This window comes from Somniosus microcephalus, chromosome 18 (assembly GCF_052327205.1).
Source record: "Somniosus microcephalus isolate GS21.2 chromosome 18, FLI_Smic_1.0, whole genome shotgun sequence".
NCBI classification, from domain to species: Eukaryota; Metazoa; Chordata; class Chondrichthyes; order Squaliformes; family Somniosidae; genus Somniosus; species Somniosus microcephalus.
Genome location: NC_141004.1, coordinates 27,357,771 through 27,378,276, shown reverse-complemented (window position 1 = coordinate 27,378,276; position 20,506 = coordinate 27,357,771). Strand labels below are relative to the sequence as shown.

At 43.9% G+C, this 20,506-nt stretch overlaps 1 protein-coding gene across 2 annotated transcripts in view; it reads right to left on the bottom strand.

The window, feature by feature from the left end:
- Positions 1 to 19,179, bottom strand: part of lamb3 (laminin subunit beta 3) — a 48,917-nt gene extending 29,738 nt beyond the window's left edge. The window contains exons 1-4 of one of the 2 annotated variants that reach the window (XM_086011261.1): positions 19,123 to 19,179; positions 16,192 to 16,355; positions 5,353 to 5,479; positions 945 to 1,018 (exon numbers count right to left, since the gene is read on the bottom strand). In XM_086011261.1, coding sequence (XP_085867387.1) covers positions 945 to 1,018; positions 5,353 to 5,479; positions 16,192 to 16,355; positions 19,123 to 19,153 — 396 coding nt within the window. In that variant the 5' untranslated portion in view covers positions 19,154 to 19,179. Of the gene's footprint in view, positions 1 to 944; positions 1,019 to 5,352; positions 5,480 to 12,376; positions 12,558 to 16,191; positions 16,356 to 19,122 lie in introns of those variants that run through there. The other variant, XM_086011262.1, reaches the window with a different exon arrangement.
- Between the last annotated feature and the right edge of the window lie 1,327 nt (positions 19,180 to 20,506).

The window sequence follows — 20,506 nt, the reverse complement described above, 5'->3', positions numbered from 1 at the left end:
GTGAGGTTATCCACTTTGGTTTCAAAAACAGGAAGGCAGATTATTATCTGAAAGGCAATAGATTGGGAGAAGGGGAAGTGCAACGAGACCTGGGTGTCCTTGTGCACCAGACGCTGAAGGTAAGCATGCAGGTGCAGCAGGCGGTTAAGAAGACAAATGGTATGTTGGCCTTCGTAGCGAGAGGGTTTGAGTACAGGAACAAGGATGTCTTGCTGCAGTTGTACAGGGCCTTGGTGAGACCACACCTTGAGTATTGTGTGCAGTTTTGGTCGCCTTATCTGAGGAAGGATGTTCTTGCCATGGAGGGAGTGCAGCGAAGATTCACCGGACTGATACCTGGGGTGGCAGGAATGACGTATGAGGAGGGATTAGGTCGATTGGGCTTATACTCACTGGAGTTTAGAAGGATGAGAGGGGATGTCATTGAAACTTATAAAATTCTAACAGGACTAGACAGACTAGATGCAGGGAGGATGTTCCCAATGGCGGGGGAGTCCAGAACCAGGGGTCACAGTCTAAGGATAAGGGGTAAGCCATTTAGGACAGAGATGAGGAGGAATTTCTTCACCCAGAGAGTGGTGAACCTGTGGAATTCTCTACCACAGAAGGCAGTAGAGGCCAATTCATTAAATATATTCAAGAAGGAGTTAGATATATTTCTTAAGGCTAAAGGGATCAAGGGATATGGGGAGAAGGCAGGGGCAGGGTACTGAATTTGGATGATCAGCCATGGTCTCATTGAATGGCGGAGCAGGCTCGAGGGGCCGAATGGCCTACTCCTGCTCCTATCTTCTATGTTTCTATGTTTCTATGCCTCCGTAGAGTTGCCTGCTATTGTTCCATCCTACTCTCCAGCTGAGGACAATATAGATACAGGGAGAAAATAGGCACAATGCAGAAAAGAAAACAGCTACATGGCCAATATATTAAAGGATGTGTCTTACCTTGAACGATAGAAAAATATCACTAAGTTGGAACTTCCCATCCATGTCTAACTGTATAGATACTTGCTCCTGATCTGTAATTGCAGAGATAGAGGCAGAGTCAGATGATAGCAATCAAATAAGGTTCATTAAATATTACAGCACAGAAGGGGATCATTCACCCTATCTTGTCTGTACCAGCTCTATGCCAGAGCAATCCAAAATTAATCCCAATGCCCACACTGTTCCCTTAACCCAGTTTTGCCTGTAAAAAATTGCAATGGTCTCTGCCTCAACCACACCTTGTGGCAAATTATTCCATGCTTGACTGACCTTTTGCATATAAAAAACACTGTTTCTTCACCCTCTTAGCGCCAATTTTAAATTGACAACCTCTCATCACAGACTCCCCAGAGAAAATAGTCTTTCTCTATTCACTGTATCAAAACACTTTATAATTTTAAAGACTTCTATTAAATCACCTTCCCTGCAATAGGGGACTTAGTTCCAGTATCTCAAGTCTCTTCTCATAACTATAGTTTCCCATCACTGCCCTCACACAGATCGCCTACTTCCACCTCTGTAACATCGCCCATCTCTGCCACTGCCTCAGTTCATCTGTTCTGAAACCCTCATATCCGTGCCTTTGTCACCGCCAGACTCGACTATTCCAATACTACCTTGGACCGCCAGACTCGACTATTCCAATGCTACCTTGGACCGCCAGACTCGACTATTCCAATGCCACCTTGGACCGCCAGACTCGACTATTCCAATGCTACCTTGGACCGCCAGACTCGACTATTCCAATGCTACCTTGGACTGCCAGACTCGACTATTCCAATACTACCTTGGACAGCCTCCCATCCTTCACCCTTCATAAACCAGCTCAGCCAAAACTCTGCTGCGGGTATCCTATCAAGCACCCTGTCCTCACTGGCCTAAATTCCCTCCCGGCCCCCAAAACCTCAAATTTAGAATTTCTATCCTTGATTTTAAGGCCTAGAAATTAGCTATAGCCCCGCCAGCTCGCTGGCGGCCAGAATTTACCACTGGGCGCGGAGCCACTCGCGCCCAGCCGATATTCAGTTTCAGCGCCCAAAGTCGAGGACGGCCGCTGTTCAAGGGTGTGGCCGCCCCCGCTTGGGGCGCTGAAACTGAATATCGGCGCGCTAGTGGCCGCAGCGCCACCCGCAGCGGAGCGGCAGGCTGCGGTACTGCAGGCCTTCCTCCCTCTCTTAAGGGGGAGGTGCCTGCAGCAGCCGGAGCCCCGATCGCGAGTGCCGGCAAAAGAGCCCAGCACAACGGAGAAGTGCCGGGCTCCCGGAAACCAGCCGGCAATGCCGTGGGGGGGGGGGGGGGGGTGGAGGAGGCCGGGGAAGGAGGTGCGGGCAGGCGGCCGCCGAAAAAGCGGCCGGCCGCACCTCCACCTTAAAGCGCCCCACTAAGGCTGCTGTACGGACCTGGTCTCCGAATGTTATTAGCGGCCGCCACGGAAGAGGCGGCCGCTACTGAAGATGGGGATCGGGCCGGTGTCGGGGCGGAACTGGGGCGCTGCGCACACCGATGACGTCATCGGTGGCGGTGCAGCGCTAACGGCTACCGCCGCAATTAGCGCGTCAATGAAGTTCGCCCGAAGTTTGCAGACTGGCGCAGAAGCCCTCTTTGGGCGGTAACTGGGCGCAAAGCCCACTGAATTTCTAGGCCTAAATCCCTTAATGTCCCTACCCCTCCCAATTTCTGTAACATTCTCCAGCCCCACAACCCTGCGAGAACTCTGTGGTGTTCGAACTCTGGCCTGTTGGGCATACCTCACTCCCTTCACCCCATCATTAGCGACTGTGCCTTCAGCCATCTAGGCCCTATGCTCTGGAATTCCCTCCCTAAACCTCTGCGCCTCTCCACCTCCCTCTCTTCCTTTAAGACCTTCCTTAAAATCCACCTCTTTGACCAAGCTTTTAGTCATCTTTCCTAATATTTCCTTCAAAATCCATATACTCTACATTCTCATGATTTCCTTCAGTATTGTTAACTCTATTTTTAGCCTCTCATTTAGGTTTCAATTTAATTTTAATTTCTCTACTTAATTGCAGAGCTCCATTCTTTGATGCATCCCCTTTTAGCCTTACAGGAATGCATTTACTTTGCACACGGTCAATCCCACATCTGAAAATTTCTTAATGCTGACCCATTGACGTACTTCCTAATTTGTTTACCCAGTTAAATTGGTCCAGGTCCCTTCTTATCTCACTGAACTTTACCTTTTTCCAGTCCAATGCCCTTATATTTTTGGTCGGGGGCAGCTGCCTACGGAGGCACGACAGGCGCTGGCAGCGCGCCACGATTATTTAGATCAGGCCCGAGGGCCAATTTCTCTCGATCCTTACGCCTCCATCCCCGGATGCTGGGGCCGTTCCCTGCGCCCATTTGCCGCCTGCAAACTGGCCTAAACTAATTTCTGGTCCAATGTGTATATATCTGCTGAGCCGCACTGGCTACTGAACTCACTGTTTGCCGGAGAATTGGTGAAGTTCAACCAATGAGAGTGAGCAGGTTCAAAAGTTTCGGTATCGCCCCGTTTGGGGCGCCATTATCGGCCGTGCGCAAAGTTTAGCGCCTGGCGCTAATTATCGCCTCCGACAGCAAACTTGGCTTTTATCGCCCCTGGAGGTGATTGGAGCGCTAAATCAGGCGCTTCACACCTGTCTTAAGGTGCAAAGGCCGAGGAGCGAGGCGCTACCTCAGAGCGCTGGCGAAGCAAGGAAGGGCAAATCAAAATAAACCTGCAAAGTGTTGCTCAGTACTCAAAACTCCTTCACACGGCGTTGAATCTCTCCAGAAGTCTCTCTCTCTCTCTTTCAGACTGCGTGGTGCAAAAATGTCACCAACAAAAAAAGGCAGGAAGCGGTCGCCTTTAAATAGCGCTCCCTAGTCCCTTTCTGACAGCATAACGCTCCCCTCAACCTGTTGTTGCTAGCGGCAGGCGGTAAGGCAGGGGGCGCCACTCAATATCCGATCCGGGGTGCTAACGGGGCGTTGCGCACTCGACTGACATCACAATCTGTCGGCGCAGGAGATCGTGGCGGTAGTGTTTAGCGCCGCCGCAACATGTCTAGTTAATTTCGCGAGCGGCGCAAACATCGCCGCGCCCGGGCGCTAGTTGCTTTGCGCCCCATTAGCGCCCTCTTAAGGCGCTAACGGGAGGTGCAAACAACTGAATTTTTCCCCCAGTCAGCCTTAGGGTTCAAAATCATAATCTGTAAATAAGGAGTCCTATATTCCACTGCTAGGGCTAACAGGCCATTTTCACAGGGAAATCTTAATGGGTATTCACTGTTCCAAAGTAAAGTGTCCTGCATGCTTTGACACTAAGGTGAGTGCAATGAGGTCTCATGCGGCAGCATGGTAAAACCTGAAATGAATATCTGGAAGCTGAACTAACAACACTTACCCTGGAGTTAATGGGCCAGTAATCCCGGTCCCAACGCGTGAGTACGGACGATGTACTCATGCGTGGGCCCGTTGGAAGTGCCGGATTTCAGCATGCACAGCGCATGCGCGGGAAACCGGCATTTCCTCCAAGTGGTTCAGAGGTCCAATGCGTGCGCGCAGGACTCTGCGTGCACGCGTTGAACTTCCTTCTTTTTGACAGGTTTGCCCGTGTGCAAGGGCCTGAACTTTTTAGACATATAAAAAGGAGGCGTAAGGACTTGATTCTTGAAGGTAAGTGGTCTGTTATTTAAAATTATAACATTTTTTCCACAGCTTTATTGTTTTTAAGGACTTTACAGTAAGGTAAGTTTATTTTTAGACCCGATTTCTTAAAAAATTATTTTTTTCAAAAATTTGATTAATTGTTTAAAATAGTTTTTTAAAGTTATTTATCGTTTATTTAATTATTGGGATGTTTTTTAAAATTTTATTTAAAGTTAAACTAGTCTTTTGGGCGCCCGTACTTTTCATGAGTTTGACAGTTCTTACTATCAAACTCATGAATGAAGTTTCCCCTCCCCTGATTGGCTGCACAGTGCTCACCTGATCCCAGCCGGCACATCGCACTAACTACGCCGCTGGATCAGGCAAGCACATCGCGCCGACATCTGAACCGGGCCAGTGACAGGAATTCCAAGCAGGCCCAGGCTTCAGATGTCGGCACGCCGGGTGAGTGCACATCGGGGGCTTGCACGCGCGGCAAGCACCCGATCCTAATTTCTGGCCCAATAAATTGTCTGCTACAGCACAGGGCTTCAGAGTAGGTTATTGCTAGCTATTCCTGGGACTGCACCCACTTGGAAACTATCTCATTCTGTACTGCTTCTAACACAAACTTTTTTTTTGCAGGAGGTTTTCAATATTGGAATATAATTCCCTGAAAACATGGTACCTTATGTTACTGTACGTCTTACATGAAGTGAAAGGTTAATCTTACCATTTTCTGATTGCCACCAGCTCCTCAATGCACCTGAAGGAACCACATTCTTAATTTGATGGCTGTTTGTGGAATATACGGGATTGTATTCATTTCTGGAGTCACAGATACAGCACTGCAGCAACTCCTGAGGCACAAAACAAAAGTCATTTCAGTGGATTATTTCACTCTTTAAAAAAATAAACTGTTTCCCACAGTTAACGGAAAAGAGGAATATTTTATTCAATCTTTATTGATTGCTCTGCTCCAGATAAGGTGGTATTGGCACAGAATTGCTCTCATCCATGAACCATTAGTGCACTAAAGTAAACAAGAATCGACAGGTCCCAATGCTTGCACCTTTAACCTGACGATTTGTTTAATACAGGAATGTTGCAATAATCAAAGGCAAGTTTGTGTACTGGATATTTTCAGTAGTTAATTGTTCCAATCCTATATTCTTATTTGGGTAAGTCTGTTATTGCTCAGAAACTTGCATCTTCACTGCCCCTAAGAGTTTTAATGCAAAACTGTGGTACTTGAGCAACATAAGCAGTAAGTGTAAAGATTTGTGGGATCTCCAACCAATCCAATCACTTGCCCCAATCCTGATAGATGATGTTCATTTTTACATATATCCCCATGGTTCGAATAAATGTTTGTCTTGTATCTGTGAAACACAACTATGATACACACCTAAATTTTGCAAAGTAACTCTGTGGAATCATTCCATTGTAATACTTATGATATTCCGGCCAAGTTGTGGTGGTGGAGTGGGAACAGCACCGAGAAAATTCCCGCTCTTGGTTTTTCCACTGCTCGTCATTTCACAACACTCATGGAAAAACAATGGCACTATGAAAGTTATAGATTTTTAAAAATGTTTAAACTTATCCTGAAATGTTTCCCTTTCATTTCTAAGAACATAAGAAATAGTAACAGGAGTAGGCCATTCGGCCCTTCGAGCTTGCTCCGCCATTCAATATGATCATGGCTGATCTTCTACCTCATCTCCACTTTCCTGCACTATCCCCATATCCCTTGATTCCCTTAATATTCAAAAATGTATCGATCTCTGTCTTGAAGATACTCAATGACTGAGCCTCCACAGCCCTCTGGGGTAGAGAATTCCAAAGATTCACCACCCTCTGAGTGAAGAAATTTCTCCTCATCTCAGTCCTAAATGGCCAACCCCATATTCTGAGACTGTGACCCCTGGTTCTAGGCTCCGCAGCCAGGGGAAACATCCTCCCTGCATCTACCCTGTAAGAATTTTGTATGTTTCAATGAGATCACCCCTCATTCTTCTAAACTCTAGAGAATATAGGCCTAGTCTACTCAATCTGTCCTCATAGGACAATCCCCCCATTCCAGGAACCAGTCTGGAGACCCTTCGTTGCACTCCCTTTATGGCAAATATATCCTTCCTTAGGTAAGGAGACCAAAATTGTACACAATACTCCAGGTGTGGTCTCACCAGGGCCCTATATAATTGCAGTAATTTAGGTCTTCATGTCCCTCAAACCATTCACCAGCCAAAAGGATGAGCAGTAACTTGCTCCCTATGTAACTAACCACTTTGAGATACATGAGGGTACCTCAGGAAGTACCTCAACTCCATCCCATGGTGAAATGGCTGGGATTAGACATTTGTCATGTCAGGAAGCACAAGCATGAACCTGTGCCCCATTACTCTGTGGACCAGTATGTTACAGAACCAGTATGCTGAGTTACTGTCCAATATTACAGGTAGTTTCTCTTCCTATTTATGTTTCACTTTGTTGTTTTTGCATACTATGTAAATACCTGTATAAGTAAAGAGAATGACCAATCGAAAAACTTCGGAAAAAGTCAAGGATGCAAGAAGAACATTCATCTCATCACACTCATCCAACCAACCTAGCCTAGAGTTCAATTACATTTAGAATTCCCCCAATTTCTTTGACACCACTGCCTTACATAAGAGATTATTTCAAACATTTTTTTCTCCTTTGAATATGGACACCTTTCAAAGATTGATTTTAAATGTACTTTTCACTAATTTGAATTTGTGTCCACTTGTCTATGGAAGTGATATTCTAGGTTCACCTTATCTTGACCCTGGGCCATATGGAAAGACTGTGCTCCACTGGTGTAAGTGTGGCAGAACGGAACAAGAACAAAGTGCATTTATATGGCGCCTTTAATGTAGTCAAACGTCCCAAGGCGCTTCACAGGAGCATTATCAAACACAATTTGACACCGAGCCATGTACACATTAGGGCAGGGTTTGGTCAAAGAGGCAGGTTTTAAGGAGCTTCTTAAAGCAGGAGAGAGAGCTAGAGAGCTGGAGAGGTTTAGGGAGGGAATTCCAGAGCTCAGGCCCTAGACAGCTGAAGGCACGGCCGCCAAGGGTGGAGCGATTAAATTGGAGGATGCACGAGAGGCCAGAATTGGAGGAGCACAGAGATCTCAGACGGTTGTAAGGCTGGAGAATGAGGGGCCCTCTCTATACCATTTAATACTTTATATACCTTGATGTGATCTGAATTTAAACTAGTTTCCTTCATACTGGACAGTTTAAGCTTCTATAATCTTTACCTATAGTTTATCACATTTAAATTTGGGACATGCAGCCTCTCCAGTGCATGTGTGGCCCTTTTGAAGTGTAACAATCAAAATCGTATACAGTACAACAAATGTGGCCTGACCAGTGCATTATAAGCCTCGGAATAATCTTTTGCCCATACGTAACTTAGAATTTGATTCACTGTATCCCCACTTTCAGAATTGAAAAGGTTTTCTACTTTACATTTTTTTCTGAATTTCAGTTTTGCTGATTGCAAAATGGGCAAGAATTCCAGACAGCAATTGCAGCCAGCATTATTTTTCAGACGGTCATGGTGAAATATGTTGAGTAAAGTTTAACTTTTGCCCTATAGAGCTAGTTGCGAGGCCGTGTGTGCCTGGCACTCTGTTTGAGTTGCTTCCAATCAGAGTGATAATCCCACACTGAAATCATTTTCTAAAAAAGCAACTTCACCATGGAGGCTGTGGACTTGAGTGCCTCAGCCATGTACTTTTAATACTCAACATATCTCGTATGATCCAATAATTGATTACATAAAGCTCTCAACATTTCATTACAGTCACTTTAGCTGAGCAGAAAGTTGCCTACAGAGGAAGTAGCACGATGGCAAAATTACACAGCCTTAGAATGATGGGTAGTTTCATGTCTGGTAGTAATTAAACTAAACACTTTTATTTAGTGAGGCCTGAGAGTACTACAGCCCCTACTCACTGGTCTCAGTATTACTATGTCTGCAACTGAGACTGGTTACAAATGAATCCTACACCTAACGTGGAAGAAATTTGGTAAGTGATGGATGATCTTATGAATGCCTCCTATCAGCAAGTTGCCTGCCCACTCTCCACAATTTTCTATTGATTAAAATGAATGGGCGGAAAACCACGGGCAGCAACTTCATTGATTTCTTGATATGCTAACTGATGGGTGAAGTCCCCTTCTGATCGTACCCATTCAAAAACAGGCCCCTAATTAACAGAAATAAAAAGCTCAATGCCCCAAGAATCTGCGGCACTTCCATTGCACTCCCTCCAACATGCCTGGTGGGGCTGAAGAAAATGGCCTACAAATTAGGCCAGGACCAATCATCCGCTGGGCCTTGGCCTCTGTGGCTAACTTCTGCCAGGGCCTGATTGGGTCAGAAACTCCATCCACCTCAAACATGGTCCCTAACATCAGAGGAGGAATGGCTAAGACAGCAGACCCTGATACAACAGATAGAAGAAAGCAGACTGGGTTCTGGCCTGGTTGTTCAAAGAACAAGTGGCATATTGGTGGGTGTTATAGGGGACCGGAGGTGTCCAAAAACAATATTATTCATACCAGTGGTGCCAGCACAGATACAAATGGCTGCAAACATCAAATTAACACCCCCTGCTATGGCGGGCTTCTGAGATGTGCTCATAATGGTGCAGGTGTCCATCAATAATATTCAAGCAGGGAACATACCCCTGACCACGGATACACCAGTGGGTCAATCCAGGGAGTTACGCTGGGATATAAGGCCTGTGGATTATCAGGGCCCAAATCTCAGAGAATGCTGACTATGGTATCAGGGAAAATGAAACAATAACATTTATAAAGTTTCAATGTCCTTCGATGATATTTCCCTAGGTCATTGTAGGTGCTACATCAAAATTTTAGGAGACGTTTTCTTGACAACAATTTCCCACAAATGAGAGATGATTATCTCAGCCGGCTGTCCTGGGGACTGTCAAAGAGGAGAACGGTTCTTTATCCCTGTTGACTACTGTACCCTCAGACTCTGTTTCCTCGGTGCAAAAATAATTTCACTGAAACAGATCACTATGGCTTTTCATTTTAAAACAAATATCCTTGGCATTTCAATCAACTTATTTTAGGTACTTGACTGAACAATACTAAAACAACTTGAAAGATATGCATTTTTTTCATGTGCTTTAGTTCAGCCCAATTTGTGAAGATTTTCTATAGCACATCTCTTACCATCTAGATTTGAATACACCAAAGTCAGCAAGAGGGATGAGTACACGCAGTGGTTGGACTTAATCCAAAGGGTTTCTGGTCTCAGACTGTTAATTTGCACAGTGGTGCCAGCACTTTGATATGACCTGTATTCAGCTTCTAATGAGCTTTGTCCAAATCTAATTATATATCACTTATACTGTAACACAGAAAAGACACATATGGAATTTTTTCTTCACTCCAAAATGTGCTACTTTGAAATATGTACTGTGTTCTTTTCCATATCCTGTTTTGTGAGTGGCTGAGTCATTGGGGTTCCAGTAAAGACCATTGTATAATTTTACACTTTGATAAGACTGTGACCGATCTGGCTGGCATGGGCTCTATGGAGCGTCAATGTTCTGAATGTTCAGCACGTAGTCACTGTTTAAAAGGACAACTTTCCTGTTGCTGTAAACTAATTTCACAAAAGATATGCTAAACTGGGATCTGTCCTGTGCCAGCATTTTAGCAACTGTGGCAATTTTTCCTCAAGTGAACTTGCAATAGGAATTTTCCATCAGAATACAAATATGTATCCTCAAATGTTCTCGGCATCCAACAAACACTGCTGATCTGCCTGTGCAATTTTTCCAATTTTGACATAGTGATTGTATATAAAAATTTATTTAGCTATAGTCAACTCTTCTCAACTCAAAAATTACTTCATTCAAATTATCTGATGATTTAAAATAAATCTTCTTTCTTCTTAGGCAGTCCCTCGGAACCGAGGATGACTTGCTTCCACATTAAAAAAATGAGCTCGCATGTGACTGATTAGTCCAATGCAGGACCTACAGTCTCTGTCACAGGTGGGGCAGACGGTGGTTGAAGGGGCGGGTGGGTGGGGTGCTTGGGTTGACGTGCGCTCCTTGCGCTGCCTGCGCTTGGCTTCCACTTGCTCCCGGCGAAGAGACTCGAGATGTTCAGCGCCTTCCCGGATGCTTCTCCTCCACTTTGTGCGGTCTTGGGCCAGGGATTCCCAGGTGTCCGTGGGGATGTGGCACTTTTTCAAGGAGGCTTTGAGGGTGTCCTTGAAGCGTTTCCTCTGCCCACCTGGGGCTCTCTTGCTGTGCCGGAGCTCCGAGTAGAGCGCTTGTTTTGGGAATCTCATATTGGGCATGCGGACAATGTGACCCGTCCATCGGAGCTGATTGAGCGTGGTCAGAGCTTCGATGCTGGGGATGTTGGCCTGAGCAAGAACACTGGTGTTGGTGCGCCTATCCTGCCAATGGATTTGCAGGATCTTGCGGAGGCAGCGTTGGTGGTACCTCTCCAGTGCTTTGAGGTGCCTGCTGTACATGGTCCATGTCTCTGAGGCATACAGCAGGGCAGGTATCACTGCTTCCCTGTAGACCATGAGCTTAGTGCCGGGTTTGAGGTCCTGGTCTTCAAACACTCTCTTCCTCAAGCGACCGAAGGCTGCACTGGCACACTGAAGGCGGTGTTGGACTTCGTCGTCAATGTCTGTCCTTGTTGACAGTAGGCTCCTGAGGTATGGAAAGTGGTCCACGTTGTCCAAGGCCTTGTCGTGGATTTTGATAATCGGGGGGGCAGCACTGTGTGGCAGGGGCAGGTTGGTAGAGGACCTTTGTCTTACGGATGTTTAGTGTAAGGCCTATGCTCTCGTATGCTTCGGTGAAGGTGTTTACGATGGTTTGGAGTTCGACCTCCGAGTGAGCGCAGACGCAAGCATCGTCTGCATACTGTAATTCGACGACAGAGGATGGGACGACCTTGGATCTGGATTGGAGGCGACGGAGGTTGAACAGTTTCCCATTTGTTCTGTAGATTAGCTCCACTCCAGTGGGGAGCTTACTGAGGGTGAGATGGAGCATTGCAGCAAGGAAGATTGAGAAGAGCGTTGGTGCGATGACACAGCCTTGCTTGACCCCGGTTCGTACGTGAATTGGGTCTGTGGTGGAGCCGTTGGTCAGGATCACGGCTTGCATGTTGTCGTGAAGCAGGCGGAGGATAGTGACAAACTTTTGAGGGCATCCGAATTTGAGGAGGACACTCCATAATCCCTCACAGTTGACAGTGTCGAAGGCCTTTGTGAGATCAAAGAAGGCCATGTACAGCGGTTGGTGCTGTTCCCTGCATTTCTCTTGTAATTGACGTGCGGTGAAGATCAGATTAAAATAAATGCAGCACTAAATTCCCACTTTGCCATGTTATTTGCATTGCTTAATTAAAATGATTGGATAATTCAATTTTCTGGGGGTTAGTCTATAATTTATGCAGGACTGATGTGATGCAGCACATTCTTATCTAATGTTAGATCAGTGGGGGGGCTTTCTGGTTAATCTGTATTTGCATAGTTATTCAATAGGGCTGAATAACTATATATATGTAAATTAATAAACACATTTTATTTCTTATTAACAATGATTTTCACAACATCTGTAATACTAAGTATTATTTTAACATTAAGTTTGATTTAAATAATACACAGGTCTACACTGCTGGGCTTAAAATGAAAGTAACCATAGTTACCAATACACAGGAATTACAGCCTCGAGCTTTCCCACAACGCTCCCTACTTGCGGAACAGCGACCTATACTCCTCATAACTATAGTGAGAAGACCACCAGTAATTCCGGGCACAACGCGTGAGTATGGACAGGGTACTCACGTGTGTGCCCGGAGGAATTGCCGGTTTTCAGCATGCACAGCGCATGCGCTGAAAACCGGCATTTCCTGTCCTCTGACCCAAGGGGTTAAGAGGCAGAACGCGCGCGACTGCACAGGCAGCGCGTGCGCAGTGAAATTCCTTTTTTTTTTCAGAGTTGCGCGTGTGTAAAGGCCTCCGGTCTTTACGCATTGAAAAACCACACGTAAGTACTTAGTTTTTCAGGTAAGTGGGCATTTAGTACAATTGAGAATTTTTTTTTCCACAGGTTTGTTATTTTTAAAGAATTTACAGTAAGGTAAGTTTAGTTTTAGCCCCGATTTAAAAAAAAAAATTATTTTTCAAATTTTAAAATTATTGTTTAAGATAGCTTTTCAGAGTTCTTTATTGTTCATTTAAGTAGTGCAATGTTTTTTTTAAATTTTCTTTCAGGTTTAAGTAGTGTTTTGGGGCCAGGAGTTTTCATGAGTTTGACAGCTCTTTCTGTCAAACTCATGAATGAGTTTCCCCTCTCCTGATTGGCTGCAGAGTGCTCACCTGATCCCAGCCGGCACATCGCACTAACTACGCCACTGGATCAGGTAAGCACATCGCGCCGACATCTGAACCGGGCCAGTGACAGGAAATGCAAGCAGGCCCGGGCTTCAGATGTTGGCGCACATCGGGGGCTTGCACGCGCGGCAAGCTCCCGATCCTAATTTCAGGGCCCATAACTAACAGGATAGTTCTTAAATGCTCTTGGTAGATATTAAAGAATTGGGATCTTGTAATTGTTTACATTCTACTGCAGAAGTGATACTACAGTCCCGAATGGGTTAAACTGTTGCTAGTGAGCACATTATAGAATGAATCATGCCTTTGGGTAAACAGAACAAAGACCCACCCTTGCTGATTAAACAGGGAGCCACGCCCCAGTGTCTGCATCCATTAAGCATTATGTCATTTAATATACTGCAGAGTGAAAAACTGGGCTAGGCAATAATCAAGTCAGAGCAACCCAACAGAAATATTCGGGTATAGCTTAACATGTGTGGCGTCCCGGTACGCTCAAAGTGGGATAATAACCCCAGAGTCCAGTGTAAGGTCAGATTGATAAACATCACTGAACTCTCATCACAGCCCAATTCAGCATGATGTACATGGTTACTGTGCTAGTGAAAGAACCACAGAAATATGTATATATAATAATCATGGAAGTTAATAGAGTGAGACAAGTGTATTTTGAAAAAGTAAATCACTTCTGTAGCAAAATCTTAAATGAATTTCACTTTACTTTATTATGCTGAACATTTCTTATGCCCCAAGCTATTGATTGCTGGCCATTAAGATGTTTGGCAGTGGTATCGTTTAAATCAAATTCTACTTTCTAGTTTTCATCAGAATTTTGCCAAGCATTGTTTTTTGGAGTGAAATGCTGGCAAATACATACATTTTATTTAAATTATACAGGAAATGCAATGCTAAAATGGTTCCTTCCATATCTGGGATATATTCTAAAGTACTACTCACCAGAGTATGGATGTATTTGTGATTCAAATTAAATTGGCCAATCAGAATGTGTTGCACCATACATTGGGTCAATTTTGCAGGTCAGAACTGGCCCAGAGATTGCTTCAATGGCTCAGCAGGTTTATCCAGTGAGTAACTGAGTTATAAAGTCCCACTCCAGAGACTGGAGCACAAAAACCTAGGCTGACACTCCAGTGCAGTGCTGAGGGAGTGCTGCACTGTCAGAGGTTCCGTCTTTCAGATGAGACGTTAAACCGAGGCCCCGTCTGCTCTCTCAGGTGGACGTAAAGGATCCCATGGCACTATTTCAAGGAAGAGCAGGGGAGTTATCCCTGGAGTCCTGGCCAATATTTATCCCTCAATCAACATCAATAAAACAGATTATCTGGTCATTATCACATTGCTGTTTGTGGGAACTTGCTGTGTGCAATTTGGCTGCCGCGTTTCCTACATTGCAATAGTGATTACGCTTCAAAAAGTACTTCATTGTAAAATGCTTTGTGATGTTCGGTGGTCATGAAAGGCGTTATATAAAATGCAAGGGGGGAAAATTTGGTTGGTTAGCGCCTCCCATTAGCACGTCCAGGGGGCATTAACGGGACGCTAGGAACTTAGCGCCCGAGCGCGGCGATTTTAGCGCCGCTCACGAAATTGACCAGTCATTTTGCGGCGGCGCTAAACACTACCGCTACGATCTCCTGCGCCCGCAGATCGTGATGTCATGCGAGTGTGCAATGCCCCGGTAGTGCCCCGGACCGGAAATTGATTCACGCCCCCTGCCTTAGCGCCTGCCGCTAGGAACGACAGGTAGAGGGGAATGTTTTCAAGTCGGGAACGGGCTGGGGGAGCGCTATTTAAAGGTGAGCACTTCCTGCCTTTTCTTGTTGGCAAACTTTTTGGTACACGCAGGTTGAGAGGGAGAGAGACGTCTGGAAACATTTAATGCTGTCCTAAGGAGTTTTGGCCCTCAGTACCACTTTTGTGGTTCCTAAGCGCCAAGCTCTTTTCCTGGGCCTACCCATTAGTGCTTCCAATACAATTGCTTTAGAGGTCTCTCCAGGCCGAGATTCAGGGCTACAATGAGCAGGGTGTGGCTGGCCAGCAAGATGGCCCCTCCCCTTTAAGAACTGGATGGCGCCAGTCTGTCTGGCTTCCATGGTAACTGACATCACCTGAGATTCGGTAGCGTTCTGAGGTAGCGCCGCGCTCCCTGATGTTAGCGCCTTAAGAGAGGTGTGTAGCGCCTGATTTAGCCCTCAAATCACCTCCAGGGGCGATAGAGGCGAATTTTGCAGTCGGAGGCAATAATTAGCGCCGGGTGCTAAACTTTGCGCCCGGCCGATATTAGTGCCCCAAAATGGGCGATACCGAATTTTCCTCCCTTTCATTCTTAAAAGACTAGGCAGGGCCCAGGTTCTTGGTTTACGCTGGATTACCTGATTTCAGCTGAAATGATGGCAGGGGTGCTACAACTGGCCCTGGCACCCTTTGCTAGGAAAAGGGTTAAGGTTCCCAATCATTTCTGCTATCCAGTAAATTGTAATCCTTGCTGGAAATGAACACGTGAACATTGGATGAGGACAGGATAGGACGGGATTGGGATTAAGACTCCCCCAAACCCCTCCCAGGCCAATGGCCTGCTGAGATTCACGATCCAGGCTCACACGTGAATAATGACCACTTGGGGAATGTATCAGAACACGCCTGCTGCCCATGCAATCATATTTCAGCAAGGAGTCAACACTTTCAGCAGAGGAGTGGCGAAAAAGGAAATATAATAGCCACTATGATCATGTTAACAGATTATGGTAGAGATTTCTATATTTAACAAGAACTTTTATAGTGCCTTTAACATAGTAAAACATCCCAAGGCATTTCACAGGAGTGTTAAAATACAAAACTTAACTAAATTTTGACCTTTTCCACAAAATCTGTCAAATGTCGTATGGCCAGATATACATCTGCTTTAATGTTGTATTTAAAACAATTCTCTGTCAAACATAGGAATAGTATATATTTGAAAAATTAAATATATTTAATGGTAAAATACTTGGTAGCCAGATTAATTAACGGTCAACAAGGATGTTAAAAATGTGACTCTAATTAATCATAGTTATTGTCACTAGCCAACAACCCAGGAGCAAATGATTACTACATTACTTTAACTGACCCGTCCATAGTACGTCCTTGGGCTGCAGTATCTCTCAGATGAATAGAGGCCACATGTAGATGAAGCTTGAAGCTTATTCACTCGACCTATGATTAGATCTCCTGGTGTGGGGTAGCATGCTTGTCGAGAGCAGTCTGTCTGAGCAGTTACATAACTTGCAAATACTGAAAACAAAAATAGTAACAGTAAGAGTATAAAAAAACTCTACTAATTAACATCGCATTCAAGCAATGTTAAAAATCAATGAATAAATAAGAAGTACTTTTCGTAACCTTTATTAGTGGAAAATGGGTTATAGGAATAAATAAAAAATGAGCATGTTCTGCACACTTATAGAAGGAGTTCTGCACACTTAGCTAACACAGTGGATCAGTGCTTTTGTGTCTCACGGCACCATGCCAAGGGGAATAAGGAGTTCTGTGTGCCTGCTGCCCTCTGTGCCTTGCCTAAGTGGCCATTTTTTACATGGCCCAAGTATTGGAAAGTTGGGGACATCATAGCCAGACCCAGCCCCGTCCTAAATCTACATCCACACACAAGCATTTTTCATCAAGAGTAACTGGTGTGGGAACCCGGTTCACCTCCAGAGCCCAGCCACATTGAGGTTAATTACAATGCACTTACTGCCACCAAGACTGTGACCAAATAACTCAGCACTGGCTGGTGATTGAACCTGGCATGTTTTTTCCTTCTGTACCATAACACAATGGGCAACAAACTTAACCACTGCTGGCACTTTTTGTTGACTTCTTAAGTGGATTTTCGATTTCATGTCACATTTATTTTTCAAAAGTTTGTTGAACATTTAGCAAACTACCCAGCTAGATCCAACACACTGCATCTTGGAGTAATCAACTAGAAATGCAATAAAATGCTAGAAAACAAATGTTTGCACTTTCACAATAAACAGGTTGGTTCCTAGCACTTCAGTGTTAACAGACACAGTGAGTGAAAGTTTAAACTGTGCATTGACTTATGGCCATGAATATAATTACTTTTTACCTCATCCAGGATTGCAGACACTGTGGCATTCTACTGGCATACAGATTGCAGTTTTAGTGCACTGTACATTACAAATAAATAAAAAGAAATTCTCCTATTTTGCTAACTATTTTCCTCAGGAATATGTGTAGTGTACAGATACAGTTTACACCTGTATGATATAAGGATCTCACTGTGTTTCGTTTTGAATTAATGAGGTTATACAGACATCTGTGAACATTGAACACTTCAAATCATAATTGGACTTTAACGCTTTACAACAGTGATTTGGAACCCGATTAAACAAATCCAAAGTCAAACAATCAATGTTTCCTTTAGGAACTCTTAACTAATTTTCTCTTAAAGCTATAGGCAAGTGGATGGCCAGGTGACCCAACATGTCGGTGTGCAATCCCATGGGTTGTGAGTTCTAGGTTTAGATTCCAGCCTCAGTGAATATTTACACTTAAGCTTTTCCTTGGCCGTTAGACGCAGCACTAAGTAGAGATGAGATGTTTTCTCTCAGCAGGAAACAAAGAAAAAACTAATCATGGTTCTAGCTTGGGTCAAACATCGGCATTCTTCTCAGCTATACAAGAAAAATGGAGGTTGAATCAACCCAGGCTCCCCCAGGGTAGGACTGAAGGGCAGAAAAACAACCAAAAAATGGTAAAAATAACTAGAATTTTACAGAGTTGAAGGCAGTAGTGTTTATGGTTCACTAGAGATACTTTCAAAAGTCAATATGGTCTTTGAATTGCCCAATGACATGATTGTTTTGGGATACTTTTGGGAGATCTTACTCCTGTCATCAAGAATACTAAATGACAGCCTTTTAGCTTTTGCCTTACTGCCAGGTTTTCCATCTTTAGATCAAATTCATATTGCTCATGTTCAAGTTCACATTTGTATTTGTGATCTATAGTATCAGCAAACTTAGATATTTTTCTGTTGTATGGTTCACATTTTGCGTCCTTAATGATATTCATGGCTACCAATGGGCTTTAAAATTATATGTAAAAAAAAGAAAGACTTGCATTTCTATAGCACCTCTCACGACCATCGGACGTCTCAAAGCGCTTTACAGTCAATGAGGTACTTTTGAAGTGGAGTCACTGTTGTAATGTGGGAAACGCAGCAGCCAATTAGCGCACAGCAAGCTCCCACAAACAGCAATGTGATAATCTGACCAGATCATCTGTTTTTGTTCTGTTGGTTGAGGGATAAATATTGGCCAGGACACCGGGGGGGGGGGTAATTCCCAGATTACATAGCCTTATAGTCAGGTATGGTGACAAATCATTATGGACCCATAACCAAGTTGGAGCTTGAGTTAACGAAGGTAGCCATTGGTGGACTGACACATTTAACAAACCATGTTACCATACTTCAACCAATACAGTCTCAGAATGATAGCCCTGACCCTCACTGGTTGGTGCCTCAAGTACAGATAGAGTTGGATGGAACTGCTCACCTTTGTTTTTGCTTATTGAAGGATTGATACTCAAGAATATCGAATTAATCCAATAAAGCTAGCAGAAATAACATTAGTGCTGACTGGCTGATAAGTGTACTTAACTCCCCGTTGGACTTCCCTTTAGTAACAGTGTTAGCAGTGTGAGCAGTCATGACACACCTATAAGAAAATCATACTCAAAATGTATTTACAGTAAAAATATTGATAAGGGTTTGTGTGTGACTGCCTCACTTGTTTACTGTTAGAAAACGTGCCCAAGCCAGCCCAGAAATAATATGTATGTGTGATGTTTCTTTTGGAATGTTGTAAGTCTTTTATCTTAAAGTAGATGCATTAGCTCCCGAGAACTATTCGTTTTCAGAATGAAGCACAAAATGGTTATCGAAAAGCAGAACAGTGACAGATAAAACCTCGCTGATATATTTAATTATCCATCTATTTTTATGTTCAATTTTAATGATTTCTAAACTCACCCAGACTCAGGAACAGCTGCAACATCTCCATGTTGAAAGGGAACCTCTTAAAATAGAAAACCTATGGGGGGGAAAATAAATCCGATACAGTCTAATATTTCTGAAGAAACATTCCTGTCTTTCTTCTGACATTTGATAAGCCATCTTTAATTGCATGAAGATTTTTAAATATATTCAACCTTCTGTAAATGAAATCAAAGTTCAATTGCAGCAGGAATCAAGCTAAAAGTTTTGAGCTATTACATGGACTTGAGCCTTTACAGATTTTTGTGGCTTCTCAATCTGATAAGAGCATGCAGCTGAAAAATTATCAAAGTCCTTATTCAGTGCTGTAGATTTACTGAGGTGAGCTGACAGTAATTCTTAGGGAAAAACTTCTGCTTATTATCCAAATTTATCAGAAGCCACTAATTCTGAAAGTCAATCATTACCAGCATTAAAATCTCTTTACTTCTACGTTAAACTCCCCTCTTGCTGGCTGTTCCTACCTGTCTCGGTCCCGTCTCTACCTCTGGATGTGTGAGTTTCTCTTTTAACTGACACCCTCACCTGGGAGTGTTTTAGGTTGAATGAGTCTGCGGGTGATGCCGGAATGTCTCAGGATCACTCATACACACACCCATTGGCAGCAAAATCCCCTGGTGACACACTGCCAGCAATTACAAACTCTTACTAATCTTACAGTTCTTACCTAAAATATCAATTAAGTTTAATCTCGTGTGCGTTCTTTCAAATTTGTGAGGAAGGAAGTTAAATTTTATTTAAGGTATTTTTCATTGTACAGTATTTCAAATTTCCCCTTATGGCTTATCATAATCTCTCACCGGTACTTTAAAACAATTCCAAAACAATAAAATTCCAGAAATCTTGCAGTACTCTGCAATAACTTTCACAGCTCGGACCACGTGCCCTTGATGAAAAGCTTTTACAGAAGAAATACATTTCTCCTATTTCAGAGAGATTGATAAATATTGTTCAGAGCTGGTGAAAGCTGTCAATCAAGAGTAGACTGAAGAGTAGGCCATTGACAGCTTGGTGATCAATGTTAGATAATATAGATAGCTCAGTATTAAATGCATCTAGGTGCATATGCTATGACCAGGAGACGCTAATTCCGACAAGTGTGCACCTAGCTGGCTTTTGAAACTCAATGCTTATTTGGATGGTTCAGCAATTAGGAATAACTACAGTATCTCCTCCTGAAGTGGTAACCTTACATGTATTAACAAATCATAAGGCTGATGTGTCTGGCCCGAGAAGCGGGACCTGATGAGGAACTATTTATAAATAAAGATGTAGCAAAAAGGGCAGCCGAAACCCCCTCCCCCCCAAACACTCCACTTCAATGGCAACTGAGCAGACCACATATTCTCTCCCAGAAAGT